Source organism: Pelodiscus sinensis, chromosome 6 (assembly GCF_049634645.1).
Source record: "Pelodiscus sinensis isolate JC-2024 chromosome 6, ASM4963464v1, whole genome shotgun sequence".
Classification (NCBI taxonomy): domain Eukaryota; kingdom Metazoa; phylum Chordata; order Testudines; family Trionychidae; genus Pelodiscus; species Pelodiscus sinensis.
Window position 1 is genome coordinate 39,882,501 of NC_134716.1, and position 21,464 is coordinate 39,903,964.

The following is a 21,464-nucleotide window of genomic DNA, read 5'->3' on the forward strand; positions in this document are numbered from 1 at the left end:
GGCTGCACGTCAGGACTTTCTTCCCCGACCACCACATCAGGGTTGGGGATGTGGACATGTCTGTGTGCCTGGTGGGTGATGCGGCCTATCCTCTACAATTCTGGCTCATGAAGTCATACACAGGACACCTCAACCCTCCCCGATAGGCATTTAATGCCAGGCTCAGCAGAGCCCGCATCATGGGGGAGGGTGCTTTCGGCTGGCTGAAGGCCCAATTTAGATGCCTCCTCACCTGCCTGGACCTCTCCAAGCAGACTATTCTGCACATGGTGGCAGCGTACTGTGTGCTGCACAATTTGTGCGAGAGGAAGGGGGAGGCTTTCCTGCCAGTCTGGGTGGCAGATGCCAAGCACTTGGCTGGCCTGTACATGCAGCCCCACATGGCTGCCAGCCAGGAGGCCCAGCGGGAGGCTGTCCATATCCAGGAGGCCCTGTGGGAGAGCTTCCACCTGGAGGAGGACTAAAGTCTCCCTTTTGTGCCCCACTGGGGGCTTGTGCCTCATTCCACCCTCACGTCCTTCCATTTACCTCTCCCTAACCCCCCTTCCTGATATATAATAAAGACATGTGTTGCAGAAAACAAACTCTCTTTATTGAACAAAACTGGAGTGTAGGGGGGAGAAGGGATGGGTAAACCTGGGAGGAGGGAGCTGGAAGGGGGAGGCAAGGGGAAGAAGGGGAAGGAGAAGCTCAGAGATCAGGGCTTGGGGGAACTCGGCGTCCCCAGGGGTAGGAGAGGGGAAGTGATGGAGGAAGAAGCGGGAGGGGGAGCAGGCATGGGAGGAGGAGTGGTAGCTGGGGAGACAGCAGTGGCTGGAGTGGCAGGAGGCAGAAATTTCTGCACCAGGGTCTGCAGGTGGTCGCAGATGGCACGGCCCTGGGCAAGCAGCTCCCACCCACTCTCCCGCCAGAGCAGCATGTCTTCGTGCACCCAGCAGTCCAGGTTGCGGTGCAGGCCTCGCAGTATCCCCAGGGGCTGCCGTTGGTACTCCTCCTGGTTATGGGTCAGCCTGCTGAGTGCCCGGGCGCAGGAGGATGTCCTGGGCGGGGTAGTGTGCCCTGCACTTGCAGCTGGTGCAGCTGTAGAAAAACAAGAGAAGTGGTCAGTTATCCCTGGGGACATGGGGTGAAATCCAGCCCCCCTCTGCAAGGCGAGGATGACAGGTCTCCGTACCATCAGAGCTGATGTGCTAGCACAGAGGCCATGTTTGGGATGTTCTACTATCCCTGGGAGTGGGAGCTGGCCCGGGAGCGCACCCATGCTCCTGTGCTGTATGTTGTGTGGGTCTGTGTGTGTGTGGGGGGGGCGATGTCCACTGCCTCTGTGTAGAGGGGGCTTGTGGAGGGAGGGCACCTTGCTGTGTCCTGCCCCGGGGTCAGGAGCATGTCATGTGCCTTCATACATACATGCGTGTGAGTAACAGGCCACGGCCCCTGTGTAGCATACAGCTGGGGCCACGTGCCCAGGGGTGGCACGGCACATGCACAGGTTGCTACATGAGCTGTGGCCAGCAAGGCCCACGTGAGCGGTCCCAGGTCTCTGTCTTCTCCCACCCCCGCATAAGGGGACAGTGATGGCACTCACATGTTGTTGCCTCCCTGGCCTCGGACAACACCGGCGACAGGTCTGCTGGGACGGCTCGGGGGCCCTGGCTGCGCGGCATGCTCCTTCCGGGCTCCTGCGGCTCCTGGCCTTCCTCCTCCTCCTCCATGCCCTCTGCCCCAGGGTTGATGACCATCTGGGGGGCACGGACAGTCCCGCCCCCCAGGATGCAGTCCTGGGCATCAAAATAGGGGCAGGTGTCTGGGTCTGCCCCTGTTTGAGAGCTGCCCCCTGTGGCCCTGGCATACGCCTGCTGCAGCTCCTTGGTTTTCATCCAAATCTGCTCCTGGGTTCGGATGTGGCCTTTGGTGGCCAGGCTGGCAGCCATGTGGTGGTAAGACGCCCGCATTCCTCCATCTAGTGCGGAGATTATGGATGTTGCAGGCCTCCCCCCAAAACTCAATGAGGTCCCTGATATCTACACTGGATCAAGCAGACACCCTCCTTTTCTGGCCCCTGGCAGGCTCCTGGGAGCTGGCAGACTGGTCCTAGGGAGCGGTGGAGGGCTGGCTGCCAGTGGCTTGCTGGCTCATGCTGCGGCCTGGCTCTGGGGCAGCAGCAGAGTGGCTCTGGGCTGGCAGGCCTGGTGCTAGCCACAAAAGACTGTAGTCAGACTCTACCCTTTTAAGGGCTCCAGGAGGGAGAGGGAGGAGAGGAGTTTTCCTGTTTGTGCCCACAGTGGCCACCAGGGCACCCTGGGAAGGGCTGGAGGCCCCCTATTTCGAAATAAGCACCTCCACAGTGCTTATTTTGAAATAGAAATTTTGAAATAGGCACTATTCCTCCTGGAATGAGGTTTACCAATTTTGAAATAAGCCCTCTGTTATTTCAAATTAATAGCAGTTGGCCTGTGTAGACGCTAGCACAGTTATTTCGAAATAACGGCTGTTATTTCGAAATAACACTGCTGTGTAGACATGCCCCCAGGGACTCACTTTGAGAGGTGCCAGGCCACTATATCCCAGGGGTATCAATAGGCGTTGAGAGCATTCAGATGCTTGCGTAATGCAAGCAGTTAATGTAAAACAAGTGTGGACTTCAATAGCTGAAAAATTTGTCGCGTGAATTGGACCTCACACCCATTTTACATCATTACAGCTCCTTTTATTAGGTAAAGTTACTCTTTCAAATCAGGAGTATATCTGAGAAGAATTAGACCCCTGCTGGAAGAAGGGCAAATTTATTTGAAGAGAAAACTACATGCATAAAAATATAGCTATATATGCTCTTGTTATTGTTGTAAATGGTTTAAGAACACTATGTATTATGATAGAAGTAGGTCTAGCTAAAGCTTAAGATACATTAGCAATTTCCTCTAGGATATGTCAGGCTTTGCGTAAATAACAGTTCACCCTCAGTCATGCCCTGTTTAGTTCCTAGAATTAAATCATACTCTTTAGGTAGCTCATTTCTTCTTTAACCACTACCAAAACAAGTTCTTTGATGTCAGCTAATTAGTTCTGCACTGCTTGAGCTTGTTCAACAAGATACAGTTTATCTGGGCTAATACAAAAGAGTATATTAAAAATCCCAATAATAAACCCATGATTTTAAATATATTTTCCCCTCAGATTATACCTGTGGCCTTATTCAAACAGATTCCAATTTACCTCCTGAACACGGGCCTTGATAGTATCAAAGAATTTTATCCAAGCAGGGCCTTTTCTTGCAGAAAAGCTTTTAATCCTTGAGTTAAAAAAAAGCATGTTTCCCATGGTTTCTCTTTATTTCTTTCCTTCCAGCTGAGACCCTTTCTTTTTCCTTGATCTCGGTCTTTGTGTTTGAGGATGCTGCTCAAACTGGGTATGTAGGATATGAATCTAATCTACATCAGGATATGTAGGATTAGGGTGATTGATTTGTGACCTGTGTATGTGACTTGGTCAAGGGAGCATCTGAGCATAAAGCAAATCTCAGGGAACCAGAGCTTATTTTAGCAGTCTAAACATGAAATAATAAGAACAACAATGACCGTCACAACCACTAAGGCATATTAAAATGCAATGGGTGTTTTACAATAAAGAGTAATTTGGCTCCCAGAATTATTAGTCAAAAGAGGTCAGAAGAATTAAACTTTCAGAGGTTCAAGATTCCTTAAATAGAGACTTATTTCCAAGAAAGGGCCTCAAGGTTTAGCCCTTATTTGTATTTAATGCACCATTACATAGCAATGCCCATAGCAACCCAACAATTGAGCTACTAGGTAAACTTTTACATAGCCCTAGTCACACAGCAGTGGGTGTGGCAAGAGAACAATATAGGTCACTGCAATTTCTTTCCCTTTTCACCAACTTTAAAAGCTGTTGTTTTGGCTGTCACCTTAAGAGTGAGAAATTCTCTGCAGTTAACAGACATTTCAAATTCTAATCTAATTAGCCACTTGAACCTCAACTGCCCATAGATATATAATACACAGCATTTCTAAAGTAAAAGTGAACTTAAACCTAAGATCCTTTTAACATGTTCTGGATGCTTACATTATTGATACATGACTGTCTGACTGACTGCATGTGACTTGATTCAAAGTGCACCAAAGGATCCAGAGAACACTGGAAACAAGGGGTCAAAATAAAACCTTTTTTTGGTTCTGTTTCTATGAGGGATAAGAGAAGACACAACTTTTAAGTACAGAATACAGCTATTTAAATCATTTACAGGCAATGGCTTGAACTGGCAAGTCTGGCTTGCTAGTCAAAGCTAAATGGCATTCTGCTACAGAATCTAAAGAAATGGGATACAGGATAAAAGTTGGATATCTTTGTCGCTAGATAATCCTTTACTGTTCATGAATAGAAGTCTGTTTTTCCTTAAGATTTTTAAGCAAAAGTATTCTGAAACCCTTCCTGTACTGCTAAAGAGATTTCCTTTGATCTGTCTAGGGGCAGCAAGTATGCCCTTTTTCTCTTTAACAGTAGGTGGGATTTTTATGACACAAATGCTGGCAGTCTGGATTTTTTTTTTAAATAAACATTCAACCTTATATAATTTGACAAGCAAAGTCTTACTGATTTAACCCCTTGGCACTGGGATTCATTGATATACAGGCAGTCCCGGAGTTACGTGGATCCGACTTACGGCGGATCCGCAGTTACGAACGGGGCTTTTCTCACCCCGGATGACGCGAGCGGCGGGACGCCCAGATGCGCCGCGGTCCCGCCGCCCGCGTCCTCCGGGGCAAGAAAAGCTGCTCCGCTTCTCCCTGGTCTGCTGGGGGGGAGCCCCCCCCCCAGCAGACCAGGGAGACGCGGAGCAAAGCCGCAGAGCACGCGGGCAGCAGGACAGCCCATACGCGCCGCAACTGTCCCGCTGCTGGCATCCTCCGAGGCTTTGCTCCCCGTCTCCCTGGTCTACTGGGGGGACCTCCCCCCCAGCAGACCAGGGAGACGGGGAGCAAAGCCACGGAGGATGCGGGCGGGACCACGGCGCGTCTCGGTGGTCCCGCCACCCGCGTCTCCCTGGTCTGCTGGGGGAGGGGGCGCAGTTAGTGCGCCCCCCCCCCCCCCGCCCAGCAGACCAGGCTTTTCTCGCCGACGACGCCTGGGGTAGAGTAGCTGGGGCGCTGCCGGGTTGGTCCTGCAGCGCCGCTCCTTGGCGCTACTGGACCAACCCGGCAGCACCCCAGCTGCTCTGCCCCAGGTGTCCCCAAGTCAGCCGCTGCTGAAACTGACCAGCGGCTGACTACAGGAAGCCCGAGGCAGAGTTGCTCTGCCCCGGGCTTCCTGGAATCAGCCGCTGGTCAGTTTCAGCAGCGGCTGACTTGGGGACACCTGGGGTAGAGCAGCTGGGGTGCTGCCGGGTTGGTCCCCGCAGCGCTGAGGTGCGGCGCTGCGGGGACCTACCCGGCAGCGCCCCAGCTGCTCTGTCCCAGGCGTCCAAATTCAGCCGCTGTTGAAACTGATCAGCGGTTGATTCCAGGAAGCCCAGGGCAGAGCAACTCTGCGTCGGGCTTCCTGTAGTCAGCCGCTGGTCAGTTTCAGCAGCGGCTGAATCTGGACGCCAGTTCCGACTTACATACAAATTCAACTTAAGAACAAATCTACAGTCCCTATCTTGTACGTAACCCGGGGACTGCCTGTAGTTTCCAATGATTTTCCTAGTTGTTGCAGAAATAAATAATCACAGCTCAGGTTCCTAATATTTTCACAAAACCTCATTAGACCCTGAAGTGAACAGGAGCTGAGAGTGCTCAGCATTTCACGGAAGTGAGACAAAAATGGGAATCTATTGTACTTTGCAATCATTGTTGATTACGTAAAAATAGATATGTAAATAGAAGCTCTCTCCTTTATAGTCTGCCTTTTCCTTTTAGTAATTATAACTCAGTGTTTGTGACATCACATTAGAAACACCTGTGATGTCACAAATTCTCAAGTATGTTATTAGTCAATGATGCAGGTAAAAGGAATAGACTGTTTACAAAATGTAGAGCTTCTACTATGTGTATAAACAATTTTGTGACCATAATGAGAGCAGTGTAAGAATACAGAAAGTTTCTAAGTTTGATATTTAGGGCCAAATCCTGACACAACTCAACTGCCTGAATATAGCCCAAATGCAGACACTTTTTCATTTGACGTAATATATATGAATGTGTGTTTCAAAGTTGTAGTGGTTTATGATAGTTCTGACTGAACTATTTGATGTGCATAAATTGAGCTGTCCACATTAATTTACTGAAAAACATTTGCTCCATATATCATCCCAATTAGACTAGTGGTCTCTAACCTTTTTACACCCAAGATCACTTTTTAAATGTCAGGGCAAATCAAGATCTACCCCGTCCCTTTCCCAAGACCCCACCCCTTCCTTGAGGCCCCGCCCCCTCCATTCCCCTCCTCTCCATCATTTGCTGTCCCCAGCCCTTACTCACTCTCACTGGGTTGAGACAGGACGTGCGGTCTCTAGGATGGGAATGACAGATTGGAGTGTGGGGAGGGATGAGCAGTGCAAGCTCTGGGAGGGAGTTTGGGTGCAGGCGGAGAAAGGGATGTTAGCCCAGGGAGGGGACTCCAGACTGGAGAGTGTTGGGGTCAGGCCTCAGGCTTGTGGATATAGGGGTTCAGGAGTTTGGGTTGGGATATATGAAGGGTTCAGGGCAGGAGATTGGGAGTATGATGGGCTCAGGACACAGATTTGCAGTGTGTGGATGGTGCAGGAGTGTTGTGGCAGAAGACTGGGGATGTGGCAGTGCAGGAGTTTGGGGATGTAAGGGGTTCAGGTGTATGATAGACTGGGGGCTGGGGCTTGTGGGGGGTGTCGGAGTGTTATGATGCTGTGGCCAGTTGGGGGTTTTGCCCCAATTGGAGACTTGTTGGCCAGGCTTCATTTTTAAATAAAATATTTTGTCCAACACAAAATGTTTCAGCATTGTCTTTATTTATGGGAGGGGTGAGGTACCTGTTTTGGGTCAGGGGCCACTGACTCTCAGAAAAATCACCTTAAGAGTACAGGCAGTCCCCGACTTACGCGGATCCGACTAACGTCGGATCCGCACTTACGAATAGGGCTTTCTCGCCCCGGAGGTCGAGGTGGCGGATTGCTACCTGCGAGCTCCGGGGCGAGAAAGCCCCGTTCGTAAGCTGCTCCCAGTGCCCCTGGTCTGCTGGAGACGGTCCTCAGCAGACCAGGGGCACCGGGACTGAAGCCGCAGCCGCGGCGGGGTCCCGCGCCTCTGAGACTTTGCCAGAGCAAAGCCTCACAGGCGCGGCACCCCGCTGCTGCTGCGGCTCTGCTCCCCATGTCCCTGGTCTGCTGGGGGGGGGGGGGAGGCGCAGCTAGTGTGCCCCCCCCCAGCAGACCAGGCTTTTGTTGTGGACCCTGGGGCAGAGCAGCTGGGGTGCTGCTGGGTTGGTCCAGTAGCGCCGAGGAGCGGTGCTACTGGAGCAACCCAGCAGCACCCCAGCTGCTCTGCCCCAGGCGTCCCCAAGTCAGCTGGTGCTGAAACTGACCAGCGCTGACTACAGGAAGCCCGAGACAGAGTTGCTCTGCCCCAGGCTTCCTGGAATCAGCTGCTGATCAGTTTCAGCAGCAGCTGACTTGGGGATGCCTGGGGTTCTTAAGTTGAATCTGTATGTAAGTCAGAACTGGCAGTCAGTTTCAGCAGCGGCTGAAACTGGACTCCAGTTCCGACTTACATACAGATTCAACTTAAGAACAAACCTACAGTCCCTATCTTGTACGTAACCCGGGGACTGCCTGTACTATTTTCTGATACCCAGCATGGCCTTCCCTCCCTCACCAGGAATTGGGAGAGGGTACTGAAAAGGGCCACTGCCTATGTTACTGGAAACCTGTTCTATTAATATCAACTTGGTACTTCTGAACACTTACAAACAGTTCTTTTAGGGCTGGTCAATGTACAAGTTTTCTTCTGATGTGCTGGTTCAGAAACTGATAAAGTGGTATAATCCCCTTATGTGAATGCAGTTACATTGGTGTAAATTTATTTATAGTCATAATATTAATTTCTGTAAGGGTGTGTCTAAACTACATGGCTCCGTCGATGGAGCCACGTAGATTAGGCTGATCGGCAGAGGGAAATGAAGCCGCAATTTAAATAATCGCGGCTTCATTTAAATTTACGAGGCATACTTGCGCCGGTAGACAAAGGCTTCCTTGTCGACAGCGGCGCGTCCAGACTGCCCCGATGTGCCGACAAACAGCTGATCATCAAATGGTTGGCAGAGCGCGGCAGCCATTTAAATTTAAATGAAGCCGCGATTATTTAAATTGCTTCATTTCCCTCTGCCCATCAGCCTAATCTACATGGCTCCATCGACGGAGCCATGTAGTTTAGACACACCCAAAGTGTATGGAAATGAGCTTTATCAATATAAGCACCTTCATGAGGATGAAACTGCATCTATAGTGGGAGATTCTACCATGATTCTATATCATTTTCTAAATCCATATAATTAACAATAGGGTAGACTATGTCTCAAAAAGAAAGTGCTTTTGCCTCAGAAAAACAACCCAATTCCTCTTGCTAAAGTCCCCAAAACAGACAGATAAAGGATTATGCTGCTTTAATACAGGAGATCCTCGCTATAAGTCCAAGATACATTCCAAAAAACTTGTACTTATAGTGAAACAACTTAAAGCGGGGAATTTTTTTCCCATGGCTAACTTCCATTTAAGCAAATTGGGGAGAGTATTTTGTATGACTTATAGCGGGGAATGGGAGGACTTATAATGCATCAGTTGCTACAAATGTCAATGACTTTAGTGTGGAACGGATGTATATTGGGGTGACATAGTGGGGACCCCCTATATTTGTAAACTTTATGCTACAGTATAGCAGAAATACAGGAAATGTATAAATATATTGTACATACTCTAAATCACTTTCTCACTTCTATTTGCCATGTGGAGTTGAAAAATCTCCCTCATACATTTTCCAACTTTCCTTTCTGAATTTTAGTTCCTGCTGCTACCCCATATGCACAACAGAGACAACCAGATAAAACAAACACACAAAGAAAAAACCCAGAGTACAAACCAAGCTGATTCATGGCCCTACAGTGCAATTCAAAGATTTTACAGAAAGCACTGCTGGCTTCATCTAGAAATGCAAGCCCCTTATCACTACACAATAGTTACAAACATCAGCGCTTTTCCCTCAAGTTCCAAAGACCAGTCATGACAGCTGTTGCTTCTTTAAAAGAACAATACACTTAGTTCCTAGAACACTTGTTCAGCATCACTGAAACGCAACACTCAGCTACGTCCTTTGTTTGTTCAAGGTGTAAGTATTTGCTTTGGAGTTCACCGTGGGAATGTGACATAAGCCGAGACACAGACGCCTACTGCAGGTGACCTGCAGTTTTGTTTGCCTCCCCATTCACAGCCTTGAGTTGGTTCTTTTTTTAGACATCTCTTTCTTCGTTAAACATATGGCATTTCGTTCATTCGGTGCTTTTTGTTGTTGTTTTAACTACTTATCTATCTTTATTATTAGCTTTTGGATAAAAATATGCTGGATCTGTTAGTTTACCTAAAGGAAATTCTGGGTGTGATTATGATTCCTTTGTTTAAAGGATATAAAAATCCAGCTATGAACTGCATCTACTGATAACAGAATATAGAATTTTCCATTGCTATCCAGGTCACTGGTTCATATAAGGCATTGTCAGCAGTGAATGAAATGTAATCATATTTCTGTGGAGCAGCTTTTTATAAAGATTAACAAATTAATACACAAAACACCATTGGAAATGATATCTAAATATAATTCCCTTTACTCAGATAAAAAAATAAAACATGATGGATGGGATCTACCATAGGGATTTGTATTGCATAGCTTAGCATCATGGTACTTAACTTTTAGGCAATTAAAAAAAAATCACAGGAACAACACTGTCATCCACTAAGAACATGATCCACGAAAGCCAGCACGTTAAGCAGGGAGCCTCTAGCCAAAGGGAGATGTTAAGGAGATGGGTGTGTACACTAACCCATCTCCCTCTTTCAGGCTATGTTTACACTACAGGGTTTTTGCGCAAAAACCCATGGAGCATCCACACCTCAAGAACATTTTTGCGCAAGAAAATTTACAGTAAAACGGCAGAACAGAGGGCTTTTTGAGGTGTAGGTATAACTCTTTCTTTGAGGAATAACTCCTTTTTGTGCAAGAGTTCTTGCACAAAAAGGTGTGTGGGGACACTCAACAGGGCTTTCTTGTGCAAAAAGAGCCTATCAGAAAAAGCACAGGTACTCTGATGGCTATTCTGTGATGGCAATCCGAACTTTCTTGTGCAAGAGTGTCCATGCAGTGCGGACGCTCTCTTGCGCAAAAGCACATCGCTTTTGTTATGCGCTTTTGAGGTATGGATGCGCTTTTGCGCAAGAAGATTTTGCAGAAGATCTCTTCCGCAAAAAGCTTCTTGAGCAAAAACCCTGCAGTGTAGACAAAGCCTCAGAAAAAGCCACCTATGTCTGGGCTGTAGGGAGACAACCAGCTCTTAATGATCAAGAAATGGGAATCTGCCATTTGGTGTCAGGTAGCTTAAATGCCTAAGGTGTAGTTTATGGGACTGAGTTAAGCACTCCACCACACAAAATGGTTGAAGAAAGTGGCGTTGCTACCCACCTGATCACTTTTAGCCCAGTGGTTAGAGTCCTCACCTGGGAGGTGAAAGACTCTGGGTCCAGTCCTCCCTGTTTCAACCACTCGTTCATTATTTATCCACAGATCAACAGCTTGAAGAGAAGAGGCTGAAGGAGGCCCACATCACACTATTCCATAACCCTCCTCTGAGGTTAAAGCACTCTCCTCTGAGTTGAGAGATCCCAAGTCAGATCCTTTTTCCCCCTCTGGCAGAGAGGAAAATTGACTCTGGGTTTCCCATGTTCCAGGGGAGTGCACTAAGCATAGGGCTAAGTTTTAAAGTGTATACTACCAACATGCTCTCCATTTTGAAAGGGACCTAATACTCCCACTACTTCTGTAGTTTGCTCAGTAGGCTTGCTCAGAGGCAGTCTATCAGATAAGGCCTCCAGTGAATGACTTTAGTGGCCAACTACCTGTTTTTTCCCTGGTTTGTGGTGATGGAGGAGATGGGCATCCAGCTGCCAAGAGGGAGGCACTAGTGTGCATTCCTAGAGTCAGGAACTTAGGGCACCTAGGGAAATTCTATTCTAAAGTGTGTTTAGGCTTCCATAATGGAGGTAAAACGGACCTTCATGGATTTTAACTCAAGGGACTTCTGTTTGGAGAAATTCCAAATGGAATGATATTGTCTCTTCAACAGAGCTTAAGAACATCTCACAGGTTAAGGATGAATTTAAATATCTGAAATCAAAACAGAGCATGTCAAAAGTCTTTTGTGTGTGATATATGGTGAATTCTACACACAAACTACTAAAATAAAAGGTGCAAACAGGTGGGGCCACAATTTCACATCACAAATGAAACCATTTCAATGCTGGGGGGGCAGAATAGCTCAGTGGTTTGAGCATTGGTCTGCTAAACCCAGGTTTGTGAGTTTAATCCTTGAGAAGGCTGTTTGGGGATCTGGGGCAAAATCCATCAGTGGTGGTACTTGGTCCTGCTGTGAAGGCAGGGCACTAGACTTGATGACCTTTCAAGGTCCCTTCCAGCTCTAGGGGATAAGCATCTCCATTAATTAGAAACCATAAATAACAAATAAGGGAATGGAAAAAGGGTCTTTTTCCATCTCTTCTCCCCAATTTACATTGTGGGATATATTTTATTTTGTCCACCATCCATGTAGGCATCAAAAAAGAGAAGAAAATTGCTCCAAAAGTAGCACCACTACAAACATGGGCCAATGTAGACTTGTTCCTATTTACACCAGTATGGGAAACTGCTGGAATCCATCTGGACCTGTTCCTTACCAAAGTTGAGAAGAAGAGAGAGAAAGGGAAAGCCGTAGCAACAATGGATATACTACCTCCACCGGGCTCCTTCAGCACAAACCCTGCACAACTTATTCCATCTACAAGGTTGAATATGTTAGTCCAGAAAATGAAGCCTGCTTCTTTTCCCTTCCAACCTCACTACTAACTTGTAAAGTCCTGGCTGATTTGGAACAGCTCATTGGACTAAGCATCCCAGCATGCACAGAGGGACTGATCCACCTCTCCCTGAAGTCAATGGAAAGAAAACGAGTGCTTGATCTTATCTTTAAATAGTGCTCCAAGAAAGCGAAGTGCTTCCAGGAATTAACATTGTAACTTAAAACATAATGGTATTACCAAAGTATTTGTATGAAGCAGAATTTTTTAAACATTCACCACTTTGTCATCTTAGTACTATTTATTTTAAACATACCAGAACCAGGCCCGAACGTGGAGGGCTGCAAGCTGTGGGAGGGGCTGGTGGTTGTCCCCACCCCTGTGCAGCCCAGCTCCACCTCCGGCCTTGCTCCTGGATGCGGAAGGGAGAATTAGCCCCAGCTTTCCCTGGCTGGCCGAAGCATTGGGGAGGGAGGCTGGGGCAGCGCAACACCCTGCTTTCCCTCGGCCAGCTGGAGCACCAGGGAAGAGCAGTGTCCCTTTCTGCGCGCCTCTCTGTTTTCCCTAGTTCGGTGGGAATCAGCCCCATGGTAGACCATAAAGGACTGTGGGGGGGATGTTCATACCCTTTGCGCACACCCTCAATGTATGGGCCTGAGAACAGATACTACACAGGAGGTACTAGTTACATGGCCAACTCCATGTGCAAGATTCAGCTGTTTTGAGTTTTTTCACACACACACACACACACACACACACACACACACACACACACACACAAATCACATACAAGTCAATACATACAAATTATTTCAAACACATACAGCAAATGTATTTTCTCTTTTCAGAACTGAAAGGTCAAAGTATCTTTTTTCCCAAACTTGCCAAAATATTTACCGAGGTGCAAAGATCAAACATGGAAAATGTATGCCCCAAAGGTGACTTTTTTGAAAATGCTTTGAAAACGTCGTGTTAGCAAGGAAATGGTACATTCTTTTTTAAAATACAAAAGGAATACAGACCACAGTTCTTGGGAATACTTATATCTGTTTCTCTTTAGTGATGGGCCTGGGCTACAAAGTTTACATCTGGATCAGAATTTGTTTGGGTTGTTCCTATTCAAGGGGTGTAGTTCAGTAGCCATTTCTTATTTCAAAATACATATTCATTGAATGGATCTATCCTCTTTTAGAATGATAAGCATTTGATGACACTTTAAATCAAGGATTCAATGTAACTCAAAGTAAGCAGGATTTAGAGACAGCACCATTATCAGAATACAATATAAATACATTCTAATTATCAAAAAAATTTCTCAACAGTTTGTTTAATTTAACGTTTCATTTAATAATTGTTAAATTAACCATTTTCTTTTTAATTATAGATCTCAATTTGTAACTCCAAAGCTTCCTAATTTTCAGTGCCTTACAGTTTTCTTTACACTTGTAAATTTATACTGTTTACAAGGTAGCATGACAAAAATCAAACAGGACAGCAGATACCGCTTTCAAATACTGAAGCCAATTCTTTCAATTGAATTCTGTAGGACAGACATCTTCCAAACTGACTGGTAATTATTCATTTTTGTTTTAATTTAGATACTTTTAAAAACATTTTTAGTGATTTACTCTTCTGTGTGATTCAACACAGAAATTAGGAACCTGTTTCTGCTGTTATTGTCTATATTCTGTGTCCTAGGATATTTTTATATTATGCTAGAGAATTCCTTTACACTTGACATTGTTAGTTACCTTGCAAGACCTTCTTTTCTTTCTACTTACTATTATTAGTTAGGTATTTCAATGTACTTACAAAAGGACTCATCCCTTGCAAGCTGGTGGAAACGGTGGCAGACTTGGGCAACCTGAGAAAGCTCTTTATGGGAAAACAAAGAGAAGATGCATAGCCACAGCTCATCCGGAAGAAGGAGCCACACTGAGAGGTCACTCTCACCTTTACCATGCTGCAAATAAATCAAAGCAACATTCAATTATAAGGAATAATAAACAAGTATATTGCATTCTCTGGACAACAAGTTCTCATCCAGGCCAAGCAGTAAAATAAACAAATCAGATTCAGGTACCAAAGAAAAGACATTTTGCTCCGTTTCACTCACAAACAAAGCGAGAAGAGCTTTCAATGCAAGGTGACAGTCTGTTTCCCCACTTCCATTTCCAAATGAAGGCATCAGAACCATGTATTTGCTTAATTTTAAGCACCTGAGTTTTGGATTAGCTGGCCACAAGATCGGGGGCTTAGCCTGGTGGTCAGAAGGAATGAGGCTCTAGAACAGGGATGGGGAACCTATGGCTCGTGGGCTGGCTTGCTTTGATCCAATCTGCAAGGCTCAGGGCACCCCTTCCCCTGCAGCGGAGAGCCAGCACTGGTGCTCTAACCACTCACCAACTCCCCGAATCTCGGCATCCCCTATGTGGCTGGAGCACCAACATCAGCTCCCCGCTGCAGGGTGGGAGATTTACAGATCAAGGCAAGTTGTGGGCCTCCTCCAGGCCACAGGCTCTGCCTGGCAGTAGGGGAGGAAGCAGCTTGGCACAGCAGCTCAGGGAAGCTCAGGAATCACGGTCAATGGGAGTGGTGCCCGCAAGTGAAGGGTGGCACAAAGCCATCTGCACTACCAACCCTTGGGAATGGCTCCAGGTAGGCAGCCCAATCCCCTGTCTCCTGCCCAGACCCCACACTGACACCTCCAGCCCACCTGCACTAGGAATGTAAGTAAGCAGTCGAGTAACCAATAAGCCTAGGCTTATCAGTTAGTCTAGTCAACTTCTTGACTACTTGCATTACCCCGTCCTTGCTGTCTCTGTATCAGATGCAAGCGATTAGCCAATGGGAGCAGGCACATCAGATGGAAGCAGGAGCCAATGCTGGGGGGAGCCAGCTTAAAAGCCGGTTCTCCCCAACACTGTCTCCGCAGTGCCACCAGACATCCCCTCCCCGTGCTGCTGCCTCTATCAGGCTGCCGCAAAGCAGCCGCTGCCCAGGCTCACTGTGGGCAGAGGCTGCTCTGGCAGCAGTCCATGTCTGTGGGGGTGCTGGACCCAGCGCAAGCCCGGCTCAGTCCTGGCTCATGCCAGGTCTGGGAGCTACCCCCACTGCAGCTCTGCAGTTTAAAATGTAGTTCTTGCTACAGCAGGGGTAGATCCTGGATCTTGCATAAGCCGGGACTGAGCAGTCGCAGCTCACGCCAGGTCCAGGACCATTGTGGCTCTGCATTTTAAATGTAGGAAGAGCCAGTAAAATGCAGAGTCGCAGCAGGGGTAGCTCCCAGACCTGGCATCAGCCAGGACTGAGCTCGGCTTGTTCAGTCCCAGCTTGCACCGAGTCCAGCAGCCCCTGTCCACGTTGAGGGCAGGGGTCCCAGTGAGAAGCTGGAACCCCCTGCACACATGGGCTGCTGCTGGAGCAGCCTGTGTTCATGGCCAGCCTGGGCTGCCGCGAACAGGACTGGCCATGAACACAGGCTACGCCAGCAGCAGCCCCTGTCCGCAGGATGCGGAGCAGCTGCTGCTCGCAGCAAGCCTGGGCCCACGACGGAAAGAGGCTGCTTCATGGCAGCGTCCCCTCCCCTCCCCAGCGCTGCACAGGGGGTGTGGAGTCGGCACCATGGAAATAGTGCTGGGAGAAACCAGCTTTTAAGCCGCTCCCCCCCACTACCAGCTCCTGCTTCCCACCCCTTTGCTGCCTCTGATACAAAGGTAGAAGGTAGCGTGGTGGGGAAATGCGAGTAGTCTAATAGTCAACTGCATGACTAGTCACTTACATCCCTAGCTGGACCTGGGTGCCTTTTATCTACATAATAAAAATTCTATCGACTACATGATTAGTGAACTACTTGCTTCTTCACATGCCTATCCTGCACCCTACCTCCTGCCCTGACTCCTCACTCCCAACCCACTCCCCTGGTAGCCCCATCCTGCATACCGATCCCCTCATCCTGGCCCCAACCCAGAGCCTAGATGGGGCCCACAAACGTTACTAGCAACAGGCCCCCCCGAAAAGTTAATCCAGCCCTGGTAACTCTAAGCCTTGGCACTTCTCTCAACCCTTAAAGGCTGGAGCACAAGGGGAGTGAGGTAAGTGTCTCTCTTTTGTTTTTTTCTGCATCTCAGTTGAAGGCTACCTCTGTGAGGGGGGGTTTCATTCTTACTTGGGGGCAAGTGAGGAGTTTGGGGTATTTTTACTTCTCACTTGTGTGTGGCCCCCAACTGATTTTTATGTGAGTCAGTGGCCCCCAAGGCAAAAAAGGTTCCCCACCTCTCATCTAGAATTCTGATCAGCCACACCCATATAGCGAGCTCACTTTATCAACACAGCTCTTGGAATAATAGTAATATAAATGAAACAATTTCAGATCTGGCATATTTTTGTTCTGCTTAGCTCTCCCAAGCTGGAAACAGCCTGGAACACACGGAAGCCACTCTGACCAACTATCCCTCATTTTATGTGCTTCCTATAGTTTGCAGACATAAGGACAGATTCTCCTCAACATAGGAAAAGTACAGGAGACTGGAAAAGTTACTCTATAAAATCTTATGACATTTGCACAGCATTATCCTGTATGAGCAAAGATCCAGGTCCATATACCCACAAATACCCTGCACAACAATGTTTTCAGCTACCACTGCCTTCATGATCACAAAGTTTCTGAAGAACATTTTTCCCCTCATGGGAATGTACTAGACAAAGCCATGTATCTTTTATTTTATAAAGCTTCCCCAGAGTTGTCATTCAAGGCAATCATAGATGGACTTCATGCCTCACATCTTTTACAAATTTGTGTTCTTTCTGAACACAATCAGTCTTTTTTGTTTCCAGAACAGAATGCCTTTTCATTACCATTCAATTCAAATAGTCTTATAAATAGATCTACTAAAATACTGTCATGCTGTTTGTACAGTACATTATTAATATAAATTTGTTCCAATTAGAAAACAGAGATTCAAATTATCAAATAGAGTTTTGTGAGATCCTTTTGAAGCACTTCAAAAGTAAATATATACACAAAGCAGTTATTCCTTTGATGAATTTGGCTCTGAGTTAAGGTGTGATGTTATCTGATTGAAATATTAGACTTCTAATTAAACTGTGGCACAGTAAACAAGGGTTAACTAGCTAGGGTAGACCCAGGGAAGACCTTTAAAGACTTATTAGAAAGATGCATAAATGATAAGTGGGTTATTACATTAAGCTAAAATAGAACTTTGAAATCCAAGCTTACATTGTTAGAGCAATAGAATGGTAGGTGTTTGCTCTATGTGAACAAACAATCCTTGTCTGTTACTATAGCTTTGATTCAAGAATATTAAGGGAATATTAACATAATGAAACTTGATTTAAGTAGTATTATTGTTTATATGTATCTTTGACGATTATGGTAAACTGTGAACTGTTCGATGGATAAATCACTTTGTGTTAATTGCTGTTTGGGAGACAAACAGTTAAATCCATTGTGTCCTCGCAGGCAAATAGTAGGGATGTTAAATTTAGATTAATCAGCTAATTGAATAGTCGATGCAATTTGCATCGACTATTTGATTAGTCAATAAGGGCACCTCTGCCTTTGAAGTGTAGCAACAGCCCCAGAGCTGTTGCTGTACTTCAAAGGCAAAAGCGCTGCTGCGTGGTGCACTCAAGCCGCTTTGAAGCACCATCTCTTCTCCCCACCCTTGCTGCCTCTTTCTGATAGAGGCGGCAAGTGGGGGGAAAGCAACTAGTCGACTAGTGTGTCAACTATCCAAATAAGCATTTGCCAAAAGTCCAACTAGCCCTGTATCCTGTCTTCTGACAGTGGCCAATATTCTCCAAAAGGAGTGAACAGAATAGGTAATCATAAAGTGATCCCTTTCCTGTCACCCATTTCCAGCCTCTGACAAACAGAGGCTAGGGACACAATTCCTATCCATCCTGGTTAATAAGTATTGATGGACCTAAACTCCATGAATTTATCTAGGTTTTTTTTTTTCAACCCTTTTCTGAACCTTTTCCAATGCCAATTTATCTTTTTGAGATGAGGCAACCACATCTGTACACAGTATTCAAGATGTGAGCATACCACGGCAATAAGATGTTCTCAGTCTTATTTTCTATCCCTTTTAATTATTCATAACATTCTGTTTACTTTTTTGACTCCTGCTTCACATTGAGTGGGTATTTCCAGAGAACTATCCACAATGACGCCAAGATTTCACTCCTGAGTGGTTATAATTAGTCTCCATCTTTTTGTATGTATAGTTGGGACTATTTTTTCCAATGTGCATCACTTTGTATTTATCAACATTAAATTACATCTGCCATTTTTTTGCCCAATCACCTAGTTTTGTGAGATCCTTTTGAAGCATTTCCCAGTCTGCTTTGTTCTTAACTATCTTGAGCAGTTTAATATCATTGGAAAATTTTGCCACCTCCCTGTTTATCCCTTTCTCTAGATCTTTTATAAATATGCTGACTAGAACTGGTCCCAGCACAGTCCCTTGAGGACACCATTAGTTACCTCCCTCCATTCTGAAAACTGACCGTTTCTTCCTAACCTTTGTTTCCTGTCTTTTAACCAGTAATCAGTTCATCAGAGGACCTTCCCTCTTATCCCATGACAACTTTGCAGCAGCTGCCGCAAAGATATAAACAAACACCCTTTTGACAGAAACATTTTTTCTCTCATATCTGCATGGATGCTCACAGGGAAAGCTACAGGCCATAAAGGATGAGATCCAAGGAAATCCTGGTGCCCCTCTTAATGGACATTGACTTAGGGTCTCAGATCTGCTTGAGGTTTCATACTGAGGAAACCTAAGCCACAAGGACTGAGGGCCCAGTCACTGGCTAGAATCACCTTGGATACAGATTATTGACTATAACCATGAACTAAATTCTGAAAGAATTCTTTACAGCTACAAGATCATCACTATTATGTATCTAAACCTCAATAACTGAACTACGTCTGTATGTATACTGATCTTTTAACTAATACTTTCTCATGCTCTCTTTTCTTATTTAATAAATTTTAGTCTAATTAATAAGAATTGACTATAAATATGTATATGGGTATTTTACGGGCACTGTGTGGTATGGACTTCTGATTGACCAATACGGTAACAGAGAAGCAGCTTTGTGTTCACTTTGGTGAATAGCCTCCAGCTTTGGGAATTTGCCATCCCATTTCTTGAGGTGCACCCTAAATGAGTAACCTCAGCTGGCTCCCCTGGAAACTCGTGTATCACATAAGACCCAATCCAAAAGGTGCAATGTTTTGGGCAGACGAGATCCTTTATTTGTAAAAACTGGATCTGTGGTCAGCATAAAAATATATATTTCAAACTTCTGCAATACTAGCTTGTTTAATATACAGCTAAGTAGGGATGTAGACACTTACCCAATTAACTGTTTCCTCAACATCTTGAAATGTAGTTTTGCAATGTTGCTTGGAGTCAGTGCCTGAGTGAAAGAGAAATTATTCTGGAATTCCAGAGCTACATGAAAGTCAGTTTGGTAATAGAGAGCAATATATCAGGAAAATATGAAGCAATATTTCCATTTGGCCACACTATAAATAATTAGAATTACAGAAAACGGAGATGAAGAAGACCTGGTATGGTGTTTAGCTTATCTCTTGTTGGGGCAGATTTTTACTGACTGCTTTTAATGTAAAACAAATGAATAAAAGCAGCAGCATTCAGGACAAAATATATTTGGTGCTTCCATATATCAACATCATGCCAGCATTTTCAAAAGGCCTCCCTTTTTATGACTGAAAATTATGGGAGCAAGTAGTTGCAAGCATAATTTTGCGCTATAATTATTTATGTGTATAATTATTTGATTACAAATACTGTCATACAGATGTCTGAGTACTGACCTGAGCAACTTTAGATTTCTGAGTAATTTTAATGCAAGTATAAATAAATATGCTTGCAATTTTACAGGTGAAAAAAAGAGGCTGTTGAAGGCAGGAAGAAAATGCTGGTACTTAAGCTCTAAAACTAATCTAAAGACAGAACTAGACAAAAAAATCCCATATTAGTGGGAGGATAAATTAACTGGCCTTAACAGGTCTTTTCCCTCTTGAATATAACAGAAACTCCAATGAAACAACATATTTTCAGCAACTATTCATTTCAACTTTTTTTTGGTCTCAGTATGAGTGGTGCACAATTATTAACTGGATTATATTATTTATTTCTGTCACTGCAGTTGCTAACAGAACAATTGCATTATATTCACTGTACATTAAAAATAATCAAACATTTGTTGGTGAAAAGGCATTACACTAGAAAGTCTTTTAATCTATGCAGTGCCATACACCATCCTAAATACTTCTATAGTGTCTGTTGGTAAAACAAAACTGGCTGAATGCCAAAACTGTAATGCCACTGTTGGAACAGACACACTGATTGTCTTTGTACATCGAACACAATATCCTCAGACAGATGTTCACATGGACCACAATAGCAAGTATTCATTTCAAGAGAATATTAAGAATGCAAATGTCTGCTATATTTCCATTTTAGACACAAGTTATGTAAGTAGTTATGTAATCAACCAACACATAAATAAGCGGCCAGTCCTGCCTACTGTGGAGCACAGATGCTCAACAGTACATTGCAAGACAGGGCTTTATTGATCATATCCACACTAAATGAGCATTCACACACAGCTAAAAATAAATTCCTAAATTTTTGTCCCACCATTCAATGTAACACCTCGGGTAGATTGTCTCAGGGCAGACTCTTCTTTGTCTGGTCAGGAACTGGAAGAAGTTACCCCCAGGATATTATGAGTAGACAAAACAGATTTAATTTATTCAGATGTCTTCAACTGGCTAACAATCAAATACAAATACTTCACTAAAATCACTCTGTAAAATCATCTCCACAGACCGTTGCTGTTTATTAAATAATGTTCACAGCAGAAAGAACATCCACCAAAACATGCAATTTTCTCTGCTCCTTTGGATGAGCACAGGAAACTCCCTTACTCTCAATTTTCCAGTCATACATCTGTAGACCATAAATATCCCCGGGATATTTCTGTTCTGTTTGCATGCAACCTACCCTTGTTCAGTTTTATGGATCTCTTGACTGACTTATTTTGCATTTCCCTTGCTTCAACTGAGGCCCATGCTGTTAGGCTCAGAAAAACTCATGAGGAATACGTTTCATTTAGCTAGTAAATTCATTCTATTTTATGTTGTACAACATTTTAAAATGTATTTATTAAAGCCATTGTCTTGGAATGGGTCTCTGAATAATGACCACTTATTTTTAAAGGAGGGGACCTGTTCATCCACTGCAATGATTTCTACCATGGATTTCCAAAATCATTTTGTTCATTTAGAAATGTATCTTTTGCAATGTTGTATCAGGTTGCG

General features: G+C 45.2%; 1 protein-coding gene across 1 annotated transcript in view; it reads right to left on the reverse strand.

Moving 5' to 3' along the window:
- LOC106732012 (uncharacterized) overlaps window positions 1–21,464 on the reverse strand; it is a 104,790-nt gene that overhangs the window by 57,954 nt on the left and 25,372 nt on the right. The window contains exons 6-7 of the mRNA XM_075931757.1: window positions 19,470–19,531; window positions 13,892–14,042 (exon numbers count right to left, since the gene is read on the reverse strand). Of these exons, the coding sequence (XP_075787872.1) occupies window positions 13,892–14,042; window positions 19,470–19,531 (213 nt within the window). The remainder of the gene's footprint in view (window positions 1–13,891; window positions 14,043–19,469; window positions 19,532–21,464) is intronic.